Source organism: Aspergillus pseudoviridinutans, assembly GCF_018340605.1.
Source record: "Aspergillus pseudoviridinutans IFM 55266 DNA, scaffold_2, whole genome shotgun sequence".
Classification (NCBI taxonomy): domain Eukaryota; kingdom Fungi; phylum Ascomycota; class Eurotiomycetes; order Eurotiales; family Aspergillaceae; genus Aspergillus; species Aspergillus pseudoviridinutans.
Window position 1 is genome coordinate 3498219 of NW_025091282.1, and position 17499 is coordinate 3515717.

The following is a 17499-nucleotide window of genomic DNA, read 5'->3' on the forward strand; positions in this document are numbered from 1 at the left end:
ATTCTTGAGTCTTTGCCACCTCTCAACTGGACCTGGCTCATTCGTACCTGCTTGAACAGCGACAGCCAGTTTTGAATGTGCGCAGCATCAAAATCCCCGAGCAGGTGCTCAGTGGATCGTGTCCTCTCTGAGCGCCCCTTGCGTCCCCTTATTTTTCCCTTCTCCAACTTATGCTTCTTCCTCACTCCTGATTTGTTGCAGCAAGGCGGCCGCTGCCCTACTCTCCTCGTCACCTTGTTTGAACGCGTGAAGTGCAGGGCAAAAGGCCGCCTTGAACGACCGAGGGTGCGCTCGAAGGGCTACTACCAAACAAGCAGCACGGTCGAGCAATGTAGATACTAGGGCTTTGATAACCCTCCCGGCGTCAAGGGAAGATGCTTCCCTATAAACATCTTGTTGTTCGCACCCACATTCTCTTTCCCAGGTTCTTACATTCTCTTCCCATCATCTGCGTTCTTGATCGCTGCTTGGTGACTGCTGCGTTCTTAGCCAGGCAGTAAGCATTTCGCGGGCCTTATCACACCCTTCTCTTTGGAATCTGTCATTCTTTCCCAAGAGCCCTTTGTTGGTGTCCACCCCCGATGGCTACTGACTGGCAGCCCGAGTGTATTGCGCCTCAGCATCAGTCAAGTCTGGAGAACATCGGACACCATACGGATCGAGCTCTCCAGAACACCTCGGGCAATGTACAGTCGTACTCAGACGCTATCCTTCACACTGGGGTGACTGGTCGTGATGACCATCTACAGCATCTGGCCTATAAATATTCCCATGCCCCTGTGCACCCTCATCCCATGCCCACGGCTACCAGTCTGCATCCTCACCACATCCTAAACGCTCGAGTTCAAGCGAAAAAGCTTCGACGTGTTCAATCACTCGGTCCGAACCATGCTGGCGCTCGTAGGGGAAGAAGCTACCTCAAATCTCAAAAGTATTTGGAGTATCGGGCACGGCCTCGGCGGGACACTGGCAAGGATGGGGAACCGGTCTGGTCTGATGAGCTCGAGGACGCTTTCCAGCAAGGTAACTGACGATCTGCTATTAACATCGATTTTTTGTACTGTATGTGGTAACACTGTTTAGCGCTGGAGGCAAACCCACCCATGGGTAGAAGAAAGTGGTCTGAACGAGGAAAGTCGTATGGCCGAAACGAACTTATTGCAGAGTATATCTACAAGATGACCGGCAAGAAGAGGACAAGAAAGCAAGTTTCAAGTCACTTGCAGGTTCTCGACTCCTTTCTCAAGGGTGATCCCGATTGTAAGGCCACTTGCTCCAAGTGAATCCTCATTCTACCATTCGACGACTTACGTTAACATGAGAATATTCAGGGGAGAGACTCGTTCGAGAGCAACCGGCGGACCGTTCAAGCAATCAACATCAGTCAGTTGGTCCTAAATGGAGAACTTCGCTGGACCATCCTCTGCCCAGTCACTATGGTGGGCACATGCACGCGGCTTACCATGATCATCTGAGGCCAGTGCAGCCCTACGTTGGGGAGCTTCCTCCGCCCCATTTCACACTGGGCTCGAACTTGCATGAACGGAGTACCGATACGATCCATGGCTTCAATTTTGACATGTGGGTGAGCGCGCCTCAGCAGGCGAACCAGGTCGACAAAGCCTTCCATGTGTACACATGCCTTCAAGGAGACCAATACCACCCTGTCGCTCCCCCTATGCCCCTGGAGAACGTCAGGGACTGGCGAACTACTTTCCCTCATCTGAACTCCGTGATGGAGGAGCTGGACGGCCCCTTGGACTGCGAGATCATTCTGCTCGAAGCAAGCCTGAAGCTGATGAATGATTTCCCTCCGCCCGGTTCCAAGCTGGGAATTCAGTTGGATATAGACTTTGCACCTCCCGGCATGACTGATGCCACGGTACTCAGTCAGATGGACAATTGGAAATGTAGCACATACATCTATGAAGATGGCCATCAGGCGTTGAAGACCGATCACAACCTTGCCAGACCACTGTCCAAAGTGAAACCCCCATTTGAGTCGTCGTGGTGGGCGAAACTATTCACGGAACTCACGCAGGACAAGCAAATGGCCGAAAAATCAGGACAGCACCAGAATGCGGATGACCCTATCAGAAAGTACTTCCGCTCTCTGTCCGCGGTCCAAGAGATTCGAGCGGTCCCTCAAAACTCGCGGCGAGTCTCTCATCAGGGCTCTGGCCATCCCAACGATGGCAGAAAGAGGATGGCAATCCTACTGTGGAAGTTCCGGCAGACTCGACATAACGAGATTGGGTTGACAACCTGGAGGAAGCTGATTCCTCCACCCGACCGAACGATAATGAATAGTCCCAAGCCGGCCACGGGGATTGACCTGCCCCCATTGTCTCTCGATTCGATTTTACTGAAACCACAGCCCCCGAACGTGTATCACGCGCCTCAAGCTCACGACATGTTGCACCACACAGGAACTTCTCAACCGCATTGGCCTTTGTACCCGCCACCGCATGAGAACATGTCCAATATGTATCATCCGACAGGCTCCTTTGATTTCTTGAACTCAGTCACCAAACCCGAAGATGGATTACAGGATAGAACTGCTGTAACTTCCATCCTGGATTCCTTCTCAGGCATGCCGCAGCAGGAGACCAGTCAGCCATCAAATCTCAATGCCTCCAGCGGCGGACCTGTGATGCTCAATGTTCATGACATGTCCCTGTCGCACCATAATCTTGCTGGGTACACCTTGAGCCACGACAACCACTACGTGCCCTCTCAGCAACACGGAGTTAGCGTCCACGACAGTAGCAATGTTTTGAACAATATCTTTGGTTCTGGGTCGCAGTCAATGGACGAAATCGGACATAGCCAGAGCGCATGGGGCCCTTCAATTCCTTCGACGACCATTCCAAGCGACGTTGGCCCCAACAACTACACGCATCTTCCGTACCATCACCACGACCATCAGACGTCGGCCCCCCGCGAGCCGCACCCACCAAACGGCTTCGAGGGCTTGATGGGACCGGATGACCTGATGGACAAGATCGTGGGCAGCATGCCTGACGATCCTGGCATGAATGGGGCAGGACCCGATCATGCCAGTGCCGCCTATACAGATACCAATGCCGCTGAGGCGGTCCAATGAAGGACTAAACTATATTCATTGGAAACTCTTTCTATTCTTAATGGTAATCATATTGCCAAAAGTGTGTTCAGATACCATTTTCGTCTCTCCTCGTTTCATCTCTTCCTCTACTTCGGTGTCTTTTATATTGAGATCTTAGCGCAGCATTGCTGTTGGGCTTGGGTCGTTTCCTCCAGGGGCTGGTGTTCACTTTTCGGAGTACTTAATATGTTTTCTCATTCTCTCTCTTATTCTCAAAGTCCTTCGATGTATCATAATCTTTCTAGTAATAATAATGGCACCATTTCCTTTTGCTTCTACGCCTGATATGGTCCTTGCGGTGTAGATGGATTGTGGGGGAATCATTCGATATCGGCCCTCACTTTTTGCCGGAATACTACAGGTGGATTTTCTGAACTCTACTAGATTATGGATGCTTCAGAGCGAAGATTTCGGGACTATCTACTCCGTAGGCAATTTCGCTCCGACGGGATCCGTGGTAACTTGGTCCCTCTCTCTATCTGCTGGAGGAGATACTTTTTTTTCGGTCGAATTCAGCCGGCGGCAGAAACAAGTCATTTAGCCGGTATTAACCATCCCACCTGCCAACACACTTTAGCCTCAACCTCCAGATTTGTCGACGCCTCATTGGCTTTCCCAGCGCAATTCCCCCTGCCGGTTTTATCCCAGATGGGGTTGGTATGGAGCAGCAAGTGGCCCGGCCAGAGAAATTTGGAGATGATTATTGTCCATGATGCGCGCGTGCCCTTTATCTGCTGCCCCTCCCCCTCCTACTACTTGAGAAGAATAATATCCGCCAGCTAACCGCTCTTCTTTCCTGTAAGTTCTGCGTCTTCTTGCGCTCGATTGCCTGTAAGAGCTTCTTCTGAGAGTTTTCTTATCCGTCTCAGAGTCAAAAGGGATTCAATTCTGTGGGAATCAAAATATTCACAATGACTACCCCATCCGTTAAGCTCAACAGCGGTTATGACATGCCCCTCGTGGGCTTTGGCCTCTGGAAGGTCAACAATGAGACTTGCGCCGACCAGATCTACCATGCCATCAAGGCTGGTTACCGCCTCTTCGACGGCGCCTGCGGTGAGTAAACCTCATGTTCTCGATCTCCACCGAAAGACAGACCGACAGAGTCCTGACCGTCGCAGATTACGGCAACGAGGTCGAGGCTGGCAAGGGTGTTGCCCGTGCCATTCAGGAAGGCATTGTGAAGCGTGAAGAGCTCTTCATTGTGTCCAAGCTCTGGAACAGCTTCCACGACGGTGAGCGCGTCGAGCCCATCTGCCGCAAGCAGCTGGCCGACTGGGGCATTGACTACTTCGACCTGTTTATTGTCCACTTCCCCATTGCCCTAAAGTATGTCGATCCTGCCGTCCGGTACCCTCCCGGGTGGCTGTCCGAGAACAACAAGTTGGAGTTCAGCAATGCCTCCATTCAGGAGACCTGGACCGCCATGGAGTCGCTGGTCGACAAGAAGCTCGCCCGCAGCATCGGTGTCAGCAACTTTAGCTCCCAGTTGCTGATGGACCTGCTGCGCTACGCTCGTATCCGCCCTGCCACCCTCCAGATCGAGCACCACCCTTACCTCACCCAGGAGCGCCTGGTCACCTATGCCCAGAAGGAGGGCATCGCCGTGACCGCGTACTCGTCGTTCGGTCCCCTGAGCTTCGTCGAGCTGGACATGAAGGATGCTCATGAGACTCCCAAGCTGTTCGACCACGACCTTGTCACGGGTATCGCTCAGAAGCACGGCAAGACTCCCGCTCAGGTCCTGCTGCGCTGGGCTACACAACGCAACATTGCCGTCATTCCCAAGAGCAACGACCCCGCCCGTTTGGCTCAGAACCTCGAGGTCACCGGCTGGGATCTTGCGGCCAGCGAGATTGAGGCCATCAGCTCCCTGAACCGGAACCTCAGATTCAACGACCCTCTTGCTGTAAGTTCAGCCTAGCCGTCTTTATGCCATTCAAATCACTGACTCGTTTCCTTTTTAGTACGGCTTCTATGCTCCCATCTTCTAGACCCAGKGATAGATTCCGGTGGTCTGAGTGGTACCGCAGAACTGCAGGCGGGAAATAGCGAAATAGCTGTTTCGGTCCGTTGGTGGATGATGATTGATGTCCTATGCTTAAAGTAAAATACCATATTTTTTTTTCCAGTATATAGTTATGACCTCGATACATGCATTCATGAATAGATCGCATGAAACTCATACAGAATATCCCAGTAGCATCATATTCTAGCCAGAAGAACAGTGAAAGGCTGCATGTTTAATACTCCATAAGTAGATCGGCTATCGGAGCGACAACACGCCGAGACAGCATCATCGGCCTTCACCATCACCACTTCTACCTTGATCCGCGACAAATCAATGCATACAACAGAATCATCTTCCCAAACACAATGCCCTCTCCTGCCGGGCGCCTCGCCTCGCAGGCAATCCACATCGTCGCAAATCCCAGCCCCATCTCGCTCGCCGAAAGCAAACTGATCCTAAGCGCTCTACAAAAGTTCGGCGAAGTAGTCACATTCCGAAATCTCAAGGTACATACTCTTCTCCCCCTCCAACCCGCTCTTCAAACTGACAAAGGAGTAAAATAAGTACGACACAACCAACACCTCCAAAGCACCCACGCGCCCCATCCTCGCCATCTTCGACTCCCCCGACGCCGCAAAACAAGCCGTCTCCTCCTCCCCGCTAACCCTCCGCCTCCCCAACACTGACCCTGCCTATACCCATAACCACGACGCTCAGTCCGAGTCAGCGCCACCATTAAGTGCCAGAAAACCAGACGCAAGATCCAGACCAGAGTTCCTGAGATGCGAGATCCTCGCGTCCCGGCATAACCACGAGTCTGCGCTCCAGCGGAACCCCTTTCACGGGACCTTCCGCGTCTACGACTCGACGTACCAGTACCGGGATCTTGTGAAGACGGGGATCCCGCTGAAGGAACTGGCGGACGAGACGATGAGTCGGAAGCGGCATGAGCCGTTCCGGGTGAAGAGGCAGATGATGAAGGAGAATAAGCGGTTGGGCGCGACGTCGTTGATGAGATTGTATCGGGAGGGTCTTGGGGAGAATATTCTAGAAGACGGGAAGGAGGGGCATGTGCAGGAGGAAGATGGGAGTGGGAATCGGACTGAGCCTGGAGTGAATAGGTTGGGGGAACGATGAGTGGATGAGTGTGCGACCAGAGCTTCGAATCGACTTTTGGTCTCTACATGGTCAAAGAAGCATGCAGAGACTTCACCGCGTCACCGTGGGTGTGGATGCTTTTGCGCCGACTCCAGGCTGTTGCAAAACAGGCCGAGTCGGTCGGCAGTCACTGAGATGACCAGGACGTGTATACACCGCGTTCATGGCCGGATATTGCTCGCGGAGGACATACAGTACGTCCACACGAGGCCATACGCAACTACCCTGTGAGCCGATTTCTGCAAGACTTAGGAATACGGTTGGTAGAGCCAACCATATGGTATTGACCGTGAATGTGTCATACCCTATTTCTACATAGAGAAGCCTCCTATAGCTGCATAGTCTAGACGGAAGGGAATTTGGGCGATCCAGCCCACAAATGCATTGTTATCATAATCATTATCAATGTATACCTTGCCATACAACATCACCCGAGCCGGATAAAGGCTAGAAATCGTTAGCAGCCTATCCTAGGCCTGAACAGCCATGGAAGTGAACTTACTCGCATCAATCTGCATAACTTGCGGCAGCGCCAACCGCACCTTGTTTCGATACACCGCCGGCCCCTTGGTCTGCAATGGGTTCCCTTCAAAATATACCGTCTGCAGCTTCTCTTTATCTTTCAACTCGCGCTCCACCTCCTCAAAGCTCGAGAGTTCGTTGTTGGACGCCCACAGCTCCTCCAGATTCTTCAGATGGGAGATGTGTTCCAGCTTCGAAACTTGATTATTGGAGAAATCCAGGACGCGCAACGAGGTATTGGACTCGAGTCCGCTGAGGTCGGTGATGGCGTTATGGGATAGGTAGAGTTCTTCGAGGTTCTTGAGCGAGGAGAGGCCAGTAATGCTGGTGAGTCGATTCGACTGGATGGAGATGATGCGGAGGTTCGACAGCGCGTCGAAGTTCTGGGTCGAGTTAGCCTGGTCGGGAATATGGCAAACTAAGAGACGAACCTTCATTTCTGTAATCTTGTTCTTCCCAAGCCAGATCTCCTCCAACGAGGTTAGGGTATCAAGATTCTCGATTTCCTGCTGCATTCAGCCCAGTTCTCCTTCGTGCCATTAAAAATTCACGCACCCTAATCCTGTTCGCCCCCAGCTCTAGATTCCGCAACTTCGTCAAGCCCTCCAACCCCTCAATCTTGGATATCCTGTTCTGAACAAAGTACAGATCTGTCAGATTCACCAAATGCGAGATATTCTTGATGTGCTTGATCTTGTTGAAGCTCAGGTCTAGACTCGTCAGGTCCCGGAACTCATCGAGACCCTTGACGTGCGAAATGAGGTTATCGTAGAGATCGAGTTCGATCAGCGTGGGCGCGATTTCGGAGGGGAAGTCGATGCGAGTAATCTGGTTCTGTCGGAGGCATATTCTCTACAGGAATCATACCGTTAGCCTTGGAAGCCGCATGGGCTGGTGCGGGCCAACATACCTGGAGCTTGGGGAATCGTTCTAGTCGCAAAGCTGGGATCGAAGTGATGCGAAAATGTACGAGGTCGATTTCCTAGAATGCCATGAGCCCCGAGTTCCCAAACTAGGACCCTGTTGTAGACGAAAACATACTTGCGTCTCTCGATCCTCATCCTCAAGCAGATCTGCCAACAATTAGCCATTCGAGGTTCCCCCGAATCGCGGCGACAGTCAAATATCAGTCTGTGACGCAACTGCAGCCAATGCTCCGGTACGTCTTAGACAGGGAAATTGACCTACCCTCATCAGCCTCAATCTCCTCAACCGGCGGCGCATCGGAATCCGAGTAATTTGGATCCTCCAGGGCCTCTGGATTCGTGATCGTAGCCTTAGGCTCGACTCTCAGCTTTCCATCCCAGCCTTTACTGTCTTTCATCGTTGCAAACTGTTTGTGAGCTCAGACGGAGATTTTTTTTGGTAGACGGCTCCGAGGAACGCGTAACGGGAGTGCGGGGGAGCTCTTCTACGTAAAGAGGGGCGGAAACGGGTGGGTGAACACGTTTATAGAAGGTCTAGAAGGAATTCGCAGAGCGCAGTTATTTGGGCATTGAGATGGCTGAAGCCACATTAAAAAGAAAGAAGCTCTGTATCCTGAACGTGAAAATCTTTGGTACCATAGTGGTGGCGTGCAGGTGATGATGATGGTTATTCTTCGCTAGTCATCACTGGGCCGTATTTCCCCGTCCGCCTTCTGTTAGAAGAGCAAGGGACTATCCGCCAGCATCATGTCCATGTTATTAGAAAAATTAGATGCAATCAATTAATTCTGAAAATGAGCTTCGCAATTACTTTGCCTATGTTTTCTTTAGGGCATTGCCATCGGGACATGGTTCAAGCTGTATTCGGGGAAGAGCTTTTATATACAGCACATGCGCCGGAGCCAAGAGGTACATATACATTAACAGGTCACAATTCTGCGCCAAATGTAGAACCAACGGTATGCTCTGCGAAATACCAGGGACAGTGACCTGCACACTGGGGACCTTTATGGAGATGCTGCTTCTTAGGCAGAGTTTCAAGAAACGAATCAGGGCTGAAGAATGACAAGAGGACGCTGGCGTTGAAGGGGTAATCACAAAACAAAAAAGAAAGGTATCGACGGACTGGACAGCGGCGTGCGCTCTGGAGGGACGTTGATGGTGGGAATGAAGCACAGGGATTTGGAACAGAGAGAATGTTGACGACGCAGGAGCATGTATATGAGACCTAGTCTTCGGCTACAAGCCAAGATAGACGCCTGCTTGATGCAAGAGAGTCTCACACGGCAACAAATCAATGAAAAGAACAGGGGAGAAGGGGAACGAAACTGGGGGGAATATGGAATGTGCTCGCTTGGAGTGCAGAGGGAAAGGAGACATGATCAGAGAGGATGTTGGAACAAAGAAATAGGATGGATGATGAATAGGTAAGACTCAGTCTAGAAAATCACAGACAGGCGAAACCAAAACGCTGGTCCCACATGTCTATATGGGTCACAGGAAGGGAGAATAGAAGAATGGGGTAGGGCAAAACGTCAGAAGAAGTGATTATGGTAGATTTAAACATCAGCTGTGACCCTCACAGATTCTGGTAAAAGATGCTTTCACTTTTCTCCTCTTCTCCTGCTGATCTTGGTAGTGCTTGAATGACGAAAGACGCGCCTCCGTATGTTTCGAACAACTGAAATCGGTTCCGAGGGAGCCGTTCTCTTTGCAATCACGTAAAAGATCGAGACTGTAGCTCGATGGGGAAAATGCCGGGAAGAAATAAAGTTACAGAGATTACATCGCAACGTCGAGGACCAGGCTGACATCTTTTACTTGTGCGCCGGCAAGGTCTTCGAGGACAGGAATCAAGTCGAGAAGCTCGTTATCGTGGGCGTCAGAGAACCAGCTGCTGATGGGTATCGCGTGTTGAGGGTGGAAAATGTATGAAGTTGGAGAATTGTCGATGATGATCGTCTCTCGAAGGTCACGGCCAACCTGTGAGAGGTCCTATAGTAGAGATATCAATGGCTTGCTCTCATCATGATCTTCGCTGCAAAAGGGGGCTACTGACCTTGACATAATTACCTTGATGGTTGTAGCAACTGTCTCTAAAGAGCCTGTGGTGAACAACATTATGGATGTCAAGTTGATCCAGTAGAGGATCGCCGTACTTTCATCCAAATCAGAAATCGTCCAGGAAATGGTAATGGGATAGGAAAGCTCACCTTAGAAACAGAGGCAGTAAAGACAACCACCTCGTACAATTCTCCAACACGCTTCATGAATTGATCGACTCCAGGTCGTTTGATCACGTAGATGTTGTGGTACTGGCCTTCGATCTCCACAGGGATTGTGAAATCGGCACGCTCGAGAACCTGTGGTGGTGTGTCAGAAACATGCAGCTCACTACGTGAAAGGGCTTAGAGGCTGGCGAATTACCTTGAAGCTACTGTGGACCAGCGTTTCGTCCAAGTCAAGGACCAGGCATTTCCGGTTCCGCAAATGTGGCAAGGGAGGGGGTAGAAGCCATTGCTGGGGTCTTTCGGGAGTCGCGATTTGTATTTGTTTTCCCATAGGAACTTGCGGAGGGGGAGGGAGAGGAATTTCGGCTGGCAGACTAGTTTCTTCTTCGTGCGATGACTTTACGTCGTTGTATTCAACTGCAGAGGAAGTTGGTTGCGCTTCGTTAGAGCCTGAGCTGTCCTTAACGACGTGCAGTGGCAGTGACGTCGCAGGCTCTTCCGGTTTGATCGCGAGATCGTTGGCCTCCTCTGTCTCAGTTGCCACTATGACTGGGATTTGAGCATTCTGAGGGGCATCAGAGCGGGTAGTATCAACCTGGCCATACTGAGAGGATGGTTCATGGCTGGACTTGAATTTATCAGAAGCTGATAGGTTGCCACCGAGTTGAGCGGCTTCCTCGGAGGCACTGGCTTTTTTATCCTCCTCCTTGGAAGGTTGATTTGAAGTCACAGTCAAGTTCGGCTTCTCTTCTCCAAAGAGTTTTGCTTCTTCAGATTCCGTCCGACTTGAACGATTGGCATCGAGATCCGCTTTCTCCGGTGTAGGCTGGGTTGCAGGAACCGAAGGTCGCCGGGCAGTCTTCTTCGGGGGAATGGCAGAGTCATCCGGATCGACACCAGATGACGAGCAGCAACTTAGAAAGGCGAACAACCTGAGCGAAACCTTGGGCTTGGTTTCTGGTTTGGGATTGTCCCGCGCCTCAGTGTCAGTCGCTGTCTTTTGCTCACCCATACCTGTTGGCCCCTGAGATGGCCGCCAAGATCTCTTGCTACTCCCTCTGCTTCTGTCCCTCCGCCCCTTTAAGATACTTCTTCTCGAACCTCGTAGCGTGTTTTCCGAATCATCATGCGCGGCATCCTGTCTATTGTCTAATGTTGATTGACCATCCGCCTTCGACGATGAACGTGATTGACTTGGGACCAGCAAATGTTGCTGCTTGGACGGATCGCTCGTATTTGTCGGGGGATTGGGGCTCCCGAGGGCCTGAGTCGATGGGATGGGCGCAGAAGCAGGCTCAGTAGGCTCTAACGGTTTCGACTGAGGAGAGGCATCTGAGTCTTTGGCATTGTCCTGAAGCGACGATCCAGGACCTGATCGGAACAGCGTTAGCAACTCTTGTGATCGGTCTGCGACGATCTGCAGTGATGGAATATGACAGCAGCAACAAACAGATTGCTCTTACCTGAGTCGGTGTTGCCCGTGTTGACAGGCATCGGCACTTCTCCTGTGGGTTTACTGGATGTGTTGGGCGGAGAATCTCGCTCGGAGCTCCCTCCGAGCATCTGGAGGCTAGCAGAGCGAGATTCACGGAATCAACAATAACAAAATTCAAGAGGCGTAGGAGATATGACGGCGATGTGTTATGTCGAAACACACACTTGATGACCACCAGGGTTCCGCCGAGAAGGGGCAACGCGGCTCGAGAGATGTAAAGTCACAGCCTCCTGGATCGAGTAGTCGGAGAGGTGAAGTGCTTAGCTTCCAGGTCGGGACTACCGCCTTAAATGAGGCTAGTGTGCAGCACTACTAAGAAAGGCCGTGGCAGGAAGAGTTGCGAGTCGCAAAACCACTCGATCCACCCTGTGGAGTCACAGGAAAACACACAACTAGCGAGGAAGAAGAGAGAAAGGCGCTCCAGCTTCAATCTGGGATGGTATGATAGGACGTAGGCCGATGGGTGATGGATGAAATTCAACCTCGAATGGGCCGGGGAAGTCACGTGGCTTGCAAGACCAAACCAGGGTCGTGTTAGGGGGAGGAAGCGATACAGGACCGCAAATAAGAGGTACCACTTGACCGCAGCGGCTGTAGGTTGGGTGATTTCGGAAATTTGCTTAAAGTGGCTAAGATAGGCTGTCCATTTGCTCAGGCAGGCCAGGAAGAAAACAAGATCATTTATTCGGACAGAGAGTTATCGGATCTGCAGCAATGGATTTTCCTCTGAGTAGGTGGGTTCGTGCGCTTAATAGCTAAATTATGACCTTAATGGACCTGTTACTCAATAATATGTTACAATGGCACGAAACAAAAGATGTTAACTGGTAGGATCAGCCAAAACGAAGCCCATAATGGGAATGTTCGGGGGGATGGCTGTATTTCAGCTCCTTGACTGGCTAGCCAACCTCTGTCCGGGAGGTGGGAAAGGGGAGAGACTGAGAGGAAAACGTGCGAGGAGAAGCCCAAGAGAGGGGAAAGTTGGGAAGAGGTGCCGTGCGCCTAGTCTGCGATGGGGAGGAACAGAAAGAAAATACAAGCTACATTGGTCTGGACTCCGGATCTTTGGGGGGATGCACTGATGCACTGATGCAGGGCTGCAGATTACTACTATTATTGCCCACTATATAATCTGAGCCAATCATAATGGTATCAGATCAAGCGGGAAGATGGATCGACTTTCCCTGTAAATCTGTAATGCGTCTTACGCACTATTTTCATCATGCAAACCAGCTAGGTAGAGTTGGGTTGCAGTTCTCGCGCAGCTTGACGGGAAGTATGTCTGAAGGCATAGTACTAAATTGGGTAGGACACCAAAGTTGCCATGCCTCATTGCTTGTTTGCCATTGTTCATAGGTTTCTAGCGAGTCGATTCCCCTCTTCAAAGGTCTCAGTGAGAGGTAACCCCTGGTATACTTAACAGGCTGATTTTCTAGGTAGTATTGGTGAATTTACTCGGTGAATATCCCAATTCAATGTCTGGGAACAAGCATGTAGCCTCTCAGATGTCAATATTAGTTCTATCTGATACTATGTATTCTCACGCCTAAAGTAGTGATTTGTGTTTCCGCATTGTTGTGCCACCCCTTCCCAAGTGCCGCATTCTTTTGTCTCTCATGACCAAGTCATGGAGGATTTCTTTCCCACCCTACTGTCGCAAACCGCATAGTATTATTACTGACGCACGTACTCAGACTCAGATAAATCAAGTGTGACTGACAGGGAGATGAGAAGGCGACTACTGAACTGATTCATCCACTGGCGAAAGGCATCTTGGATAGTGGAGACCATGAAGAATATCTTCTAGTAGTCTCCGTTGATGTCCTGAGATCTAATTTGACGGTTTCTCCCAAGATCCCTGCCCATCATCTCCACCTTAGTTCTCCATAGTCCATAAGCAGGCGCCAAATCCTCGCTTTGGAATGGACAGTTTCTCAGTCCACGACGGAGACCTGAATGATCATGTCATTTTGTCTTTTTAGGTCTTCTCTGATCAGCGATTTTTCAGTGCATTGTTTATCGGCATTTTCAGAATCCTCAAATCCGATTCTTTGTTCCTCTTTAGTCCTACCCTTCTCAGTGATAGTGGTTGGGACCATTTGGGCGCACTGCACCTCGCCATCCATCGACGTTGCATTTGCTCTTCTGTAGATTAATCCGAGATGGGCTTTAGGCTATCATTACTGAAGAATCAGAAGCAGCTTCCGTCTTTCTGCAACACTCGGCTGACTATTAGGGGCTGAAATGAACTCGTTAACTGCGTGGGTCCGTCGAGTTCTATCAGATGATAGTGAGATGGAATATGATGAGAGGGATGTAGGGCATTCCAGAAGATGGTCTCTCTCGCAGATTTTGAGATGATTCGAAATTCGGTGGGTTCCTCCGGTTTAGTCTGCTAAACGTTTGGGGAACCCAGCTTCGAAGATCGACTGATTGACAGAAGTAGTATACAGATTGCCCAGTTGTGGTCTTCTAGTAGATAGCCTTGGGTCTCCCAGCAGCCATAAATTCGGATGCAATCGCATGGCAGATGGGCAGCTTTTGCCTCCGATCAGGATATTTGACTGTTCCTGAATTTAGCTTCTATCAACTATATCTACAGAAACCTAAATGCCAATTGCAAAATGATATCGACAGCTCAGCTACCAAGAGAAAGAATCCGGGGGCTCCGCACGTGAGGCCAGCTGTGGAACTGCCACTCCGCATTCTTTGGCCCGAGGTCTTCACATGCAGATGGAAGCCGCACTACTTAGCACCAACTGCTGACAACAGCATCAACCATCGAGACTACTGCTGGCCATATCGTATCTCGTAGTCAACTGGAAAGATTCCCTGAAGAGACCTCTTTCTCTGACTTCGACATTCATGAAATCTGTCTTTCTTTCTATTCTTACTACATCACCCAGCGCGTCTAAACTGTAGGCGCCCTCCCCTCATGGCCTGCGACGCCTTGACATAGGTGTGTTGGCTCCCGCAAAGGAAATCCGACCGACGAAGAACGGTCACCGGTACAAACAGAAGGGGGTTGGTGCACTATTTCAAGCACGATGGCCGCTCAGTCGACGCTCCGAGCTCGAGAAGACCCTCTCGTTGCGTTGTACACTCATTACGTCAACCTCATACGGACTCGACTCAGGCAGACATCGAAAACTTCCAGATTAATCGCAACGCTAGCACTTCTGTTCTCGATCATAGGAAGTGGATATGGAGGATATAACTGGTATCAGCGAAAGGTGAAGGAGCGTGCGCAGGGTAGGAGGTTACTGCGTCGGAATTCCAGGATCAGGGGCAAGGATGGATCTCGTACGATTTATGTGCCGTACAAGGGCTCGATGACCTCAAAAGTCAGAATCCATCCGACGAAGCCTACGACGTTCGATGCACACAGGAGGCTGTTTCTGAACCCACCAGCGTCAGCTCGGGGAAGTGACGAGGAATCCGGCTCGATGATTCCTCCACCAACAACAAAGCCAGGACTGAATCTGGCATTTTTACACCAGTTCCTCAGTCTGTGGAGTATCATGGTTCCTCGGTGGAGTAGCAAAGAGACGGGGCTACTGATGGGTCACGGTGTATTCCTGCTATTAAGAACATACTTGTCGTTGCTGATCGCAAGACTGGACGGTGCAATTGTCCGAGACCTCGTCGCGGGTAAGGGGCGAGCCTTCATGTGGGGTCTCGTGAAATGGTGTGGTATCGGTACTCTCGCCTCTTATACCAACGCCATGATCAAGTTCCTTCAGTCGAAAGTCTCCATCGCTTTTAGGACACGGCTCACGAGGTATATTCACGATCTCTACATCACAGACAACAACTATTACAAATTGTTGAACTTGGATGGTGGTATCGATCAAGGAGCAGACCAGTTTATCACGCAGGACCTCACACTCTTCTGCTCGGCAGCTGCAGCACTTTACTCCTCTATGGGAAAGCCATTAGTGGATTTGTTCGTCTTCAACTATCAGCTGTACCGCTCCCTAGGACCTCTGGCTCTTAGTGGCATCCTCACCGGTTATTTCAGTACGGCAGTGATACTTCGCAAGCTGTCTCCGCCTTTTGGGAAGCTCAAGGCTGTCGAGGGCAAAAAGGAAGGAGACTTTAGAGGTCTGCATTCCAGGTTGCTGGCCAATGCCGAGGAGATTTCATTCTACGGTGGCGCAGATATTGAGCGAGTATTTCTTCTTCGGAGCTTTAAAGACCTGCAGCGGTGGATGGAAGGTATCTATAGCCTCAAGATCCGCTACAACATGCTTGAGGACGTCATTCTGAAATACGCCTGGTCGGCTTTTGGATATCTAATCACGTCTTTGCCGGTCTTCCTTCCCGCGTGGGGAGGTGCAGGCGGTGCTTTGGAGCTGGCAGATGCCTACGAAGAGACTGGTCGCGAACGGGGCCGCATGAAGGAGTTCATCACAAACAAGCGTCTGATGCTTTCATTGGCTGATGCCGGTGGCCGCATGATGTACAGCATCAAGGACATTTCGGAGTTGGCCGGCTACACGTCGCGGGTCTATACACTGATCTCCACACTTCACCGAGTTCATGCAAATGCCTACTACCCTCCACGTGGCTCTCATGCGGAACTATACTCTCTGGCAGATGCACAGGGAACCATCCACAACGGATTCGACGGAGTGCGGCTGGAACAAGTGCCAATCATCGCACCGGCTCTTTATCCTCGAGGCGGAGATGAGTTGATTGAATCGCTGTCCTTTATCGTGCATTCCGGTGAGCACCTCCTTATTTCAGGGCCGAATGGAGTAGGTAAATCGGCGATTGCTCGGATTGTTGCGGGTCTGTGGCCGGTCTACCGTGGGCTGGTCAGTCGGCCCCGGGGATTTGGGCTTGACGGCATCATGTTCCTCCCTCAGCGGCCCTATCTCAGCGTGGGGACTTTGCGAGATCAAGTCATTTACCCTCACACCGAGATTGACATGCGCGAGGCGGGTAAAACAGATGCTGAACTTCAAAAGATCTTGGAAGATGCTCGTCTGGGATACCTGCCCGCCCGTGAAGGTGGCTGGAACGCTCGCAAAGAGTGGAAGGACGTGCTCAGCGGTGGCGAAAAGCAACGCATGGCCATGGCGAGACTGTTCTACCATGAGCCTCGCTATGCGTTCCTTGATGAAGGAACCTCGGCAGTTTCGTCCGACGTCGAGGGCGTGCTGTATGAACAGGCCAAGGACAGAGGTATCACTCTGATCACGATTTCGACTCGCGCGTCCTTGAAGAAGTATCACACGTTCAGCCTCACACTGGGTCTAGGCGCAGAAGGGGAACAGTGGGAGTTTGACAGAATCGGCACGGAGAAGGAAAAGCTGGGTGTTGAGAAGGAGATCCAAGAGCTCCGCAAGCGGCTGGACAAGGTTGACGAGTGGAAGCAACGCCGTGAAGAAATTGAAAAGGAGCTGCATAAGGTTTGGAGCGAGGAGGGAGAGCTTGCTCCACCCCCGTACGAACTTGGAAACGAAGAAACTGCGGCTGAAGTATCGAAGGAAGCAACAGAAGAGGACAACATCGGCAAGGCACAGGAATAGGTGATTATTGCAAGAGATACTACGCGTGTGGTGTATCCGGGTTACAGGTTACGAGGTGCTCAATATTGTATCTACATGTGGATCTAGGCTCGTCAAGGTCTAACAATATAGACGTGTGCTACCTAACTCCTTTTCGTTGCAGAACTTTCCGGGCATCAGCAAAGAAAATAACCACGATGTGAGATCGTCTCAAATACCTCCTGCTAAGCGGATATGAAAGAGTGAGCATGGCAAACAACATCTGACCATCATGAAGCCAACCGCCCAGCGCGTTCCGCAGCAGATGAGTAGCAGTGTTCCTATCTTCCAGCACAAATCTGTCTTCTGAATGATTGGAACCCGAGCCCCATGGCCTGGCGCTTTAGCCCTGCGGAGCCCTTGCTGCTGACTGGCATGTACTTCCCACATTCTCCCTTGCCCTTACCAGGGCCGATATCCTCCTGCTGATCTATCCACCGTCCCATTATGCGACAGCTTCATCATTGCTCAGAA

The 17499-nt window shown here is 51.0% G+C and overlaps 6 protein-coding genes across 6 annotated transcripts; 4 read left to right on the top strand and 2 right to left on the bottom strand.

Moving 5' to 3' along the window:
• Nucleotides 1-581: 581 nt before the first annotated feature.
• On the top strand, nt 582-3106 carry abaA (transcription factor AbaA; the record flags this gene model as incomplete). The annotated part of the gene is made up of 3 exons (XM_043299241.1): nt 582-1023; nt 1084-1260; nt 1332-3106. 3 exons carry the CDS (start codon nt 582-584, stop codon nt 3104-3106), a joined length of 2394 nt encoding a protein of 797 aa, XP_043155176.1.
• A 932-nt stretch (nt 3107-4038) lies between these two features.
• On the top strand, nt 4039-5121 carry Asppvi_003277 (aldo/keto reductase; the record flags this gene model as incomplete). Its single annotated transcript, XM_043299242.1, has 3 exons — nt 4039-4183; nt 4249-5036; nt 5095-5121. 3 exons carry the CDS (start codon nt 4039-4041, stop codon nt 5119-5121), a joined length of 960 nt encoding a protein of 319 aa, XP_043155177.1.
• A 382-nt stretch (nt 5122-5503) lies between these two features.
• On the top strand, nt 5504-6275 carry Asppvi_003278 (uncharacterized protein; the record flags this gene model as incomplete). The annotated part of the gene is made up of 2 exons (XM_043299243.1): nt 5504-5644; nt 5703-6275. 2 exons carry the CDS (start codon nt 5504-5506, stop codon nt 6273-6275), a joined length of 714 nt encoding a protein of 237 aa, XP_043155178.1.
• A 448-nt stretch (nt 6276-6723) lies between these two features.
• Nucleotides 6724-8142, bottom strand: Asppvi_003279 (putative protein phosphatase PP1 regulatory subunit Sds22; the record flags this gene model as incomplete). The annotated part of the gene is made up of 6 exons (XM_043299244.1): nt 6724-6743; nt 6799-7324; nt 7374-7670; nt 7729-7800; nt 7860-7891; nt 8007-8142. The coding sequence occupies 6 exons, from the start codon at nt 8140-8142 to the stop codon at nt 6724-6726; spliced, it is 1083 nt and encodes a 360-aa protein (XP_043155179.1).
• Nucleotides 8143-9526: 1384 nt separating this feature from the next.
• psrA (putative general stress response phosphoprotein phosphatase Psr1/2) lies at nt 9527-11538 on the bottom strand (the record flags this gene model as incomplete). The annotated part of the gene is made up of 5 exons (XM_043299245.1): nt 9527-9739; nt 9804-9902; nt 9958-10107; nt 10172-11346; nt 11439-11538. 5 exons carry the CDS (start codon nt 11536-11538, stop codon nt 9527-9529), a joined length of 1737 nt encoding a protein of 578 aa, XP_043155180.1.
• Nucleotides 11539-14517: 2979 nt separating this feature from the next.
• Nucleotides 14518-17007, top strand: pxa1 (putative peroxisomal ABC transporter (PXA1); the record flags this gene model as incomplete). Its single annotated transcript, XM_043299246.1, has 1 exon — nt 14518-17007. The coding sequence occupies one exon, from the start codon at nt 14518-14520 to the stop codon at nt 17005-17007; it is 2490 nt and encodes an 829-aa protein (XP_043155181.1).
• Nucleotides 17008-17499: the final 492 nt, after the last annotated feature.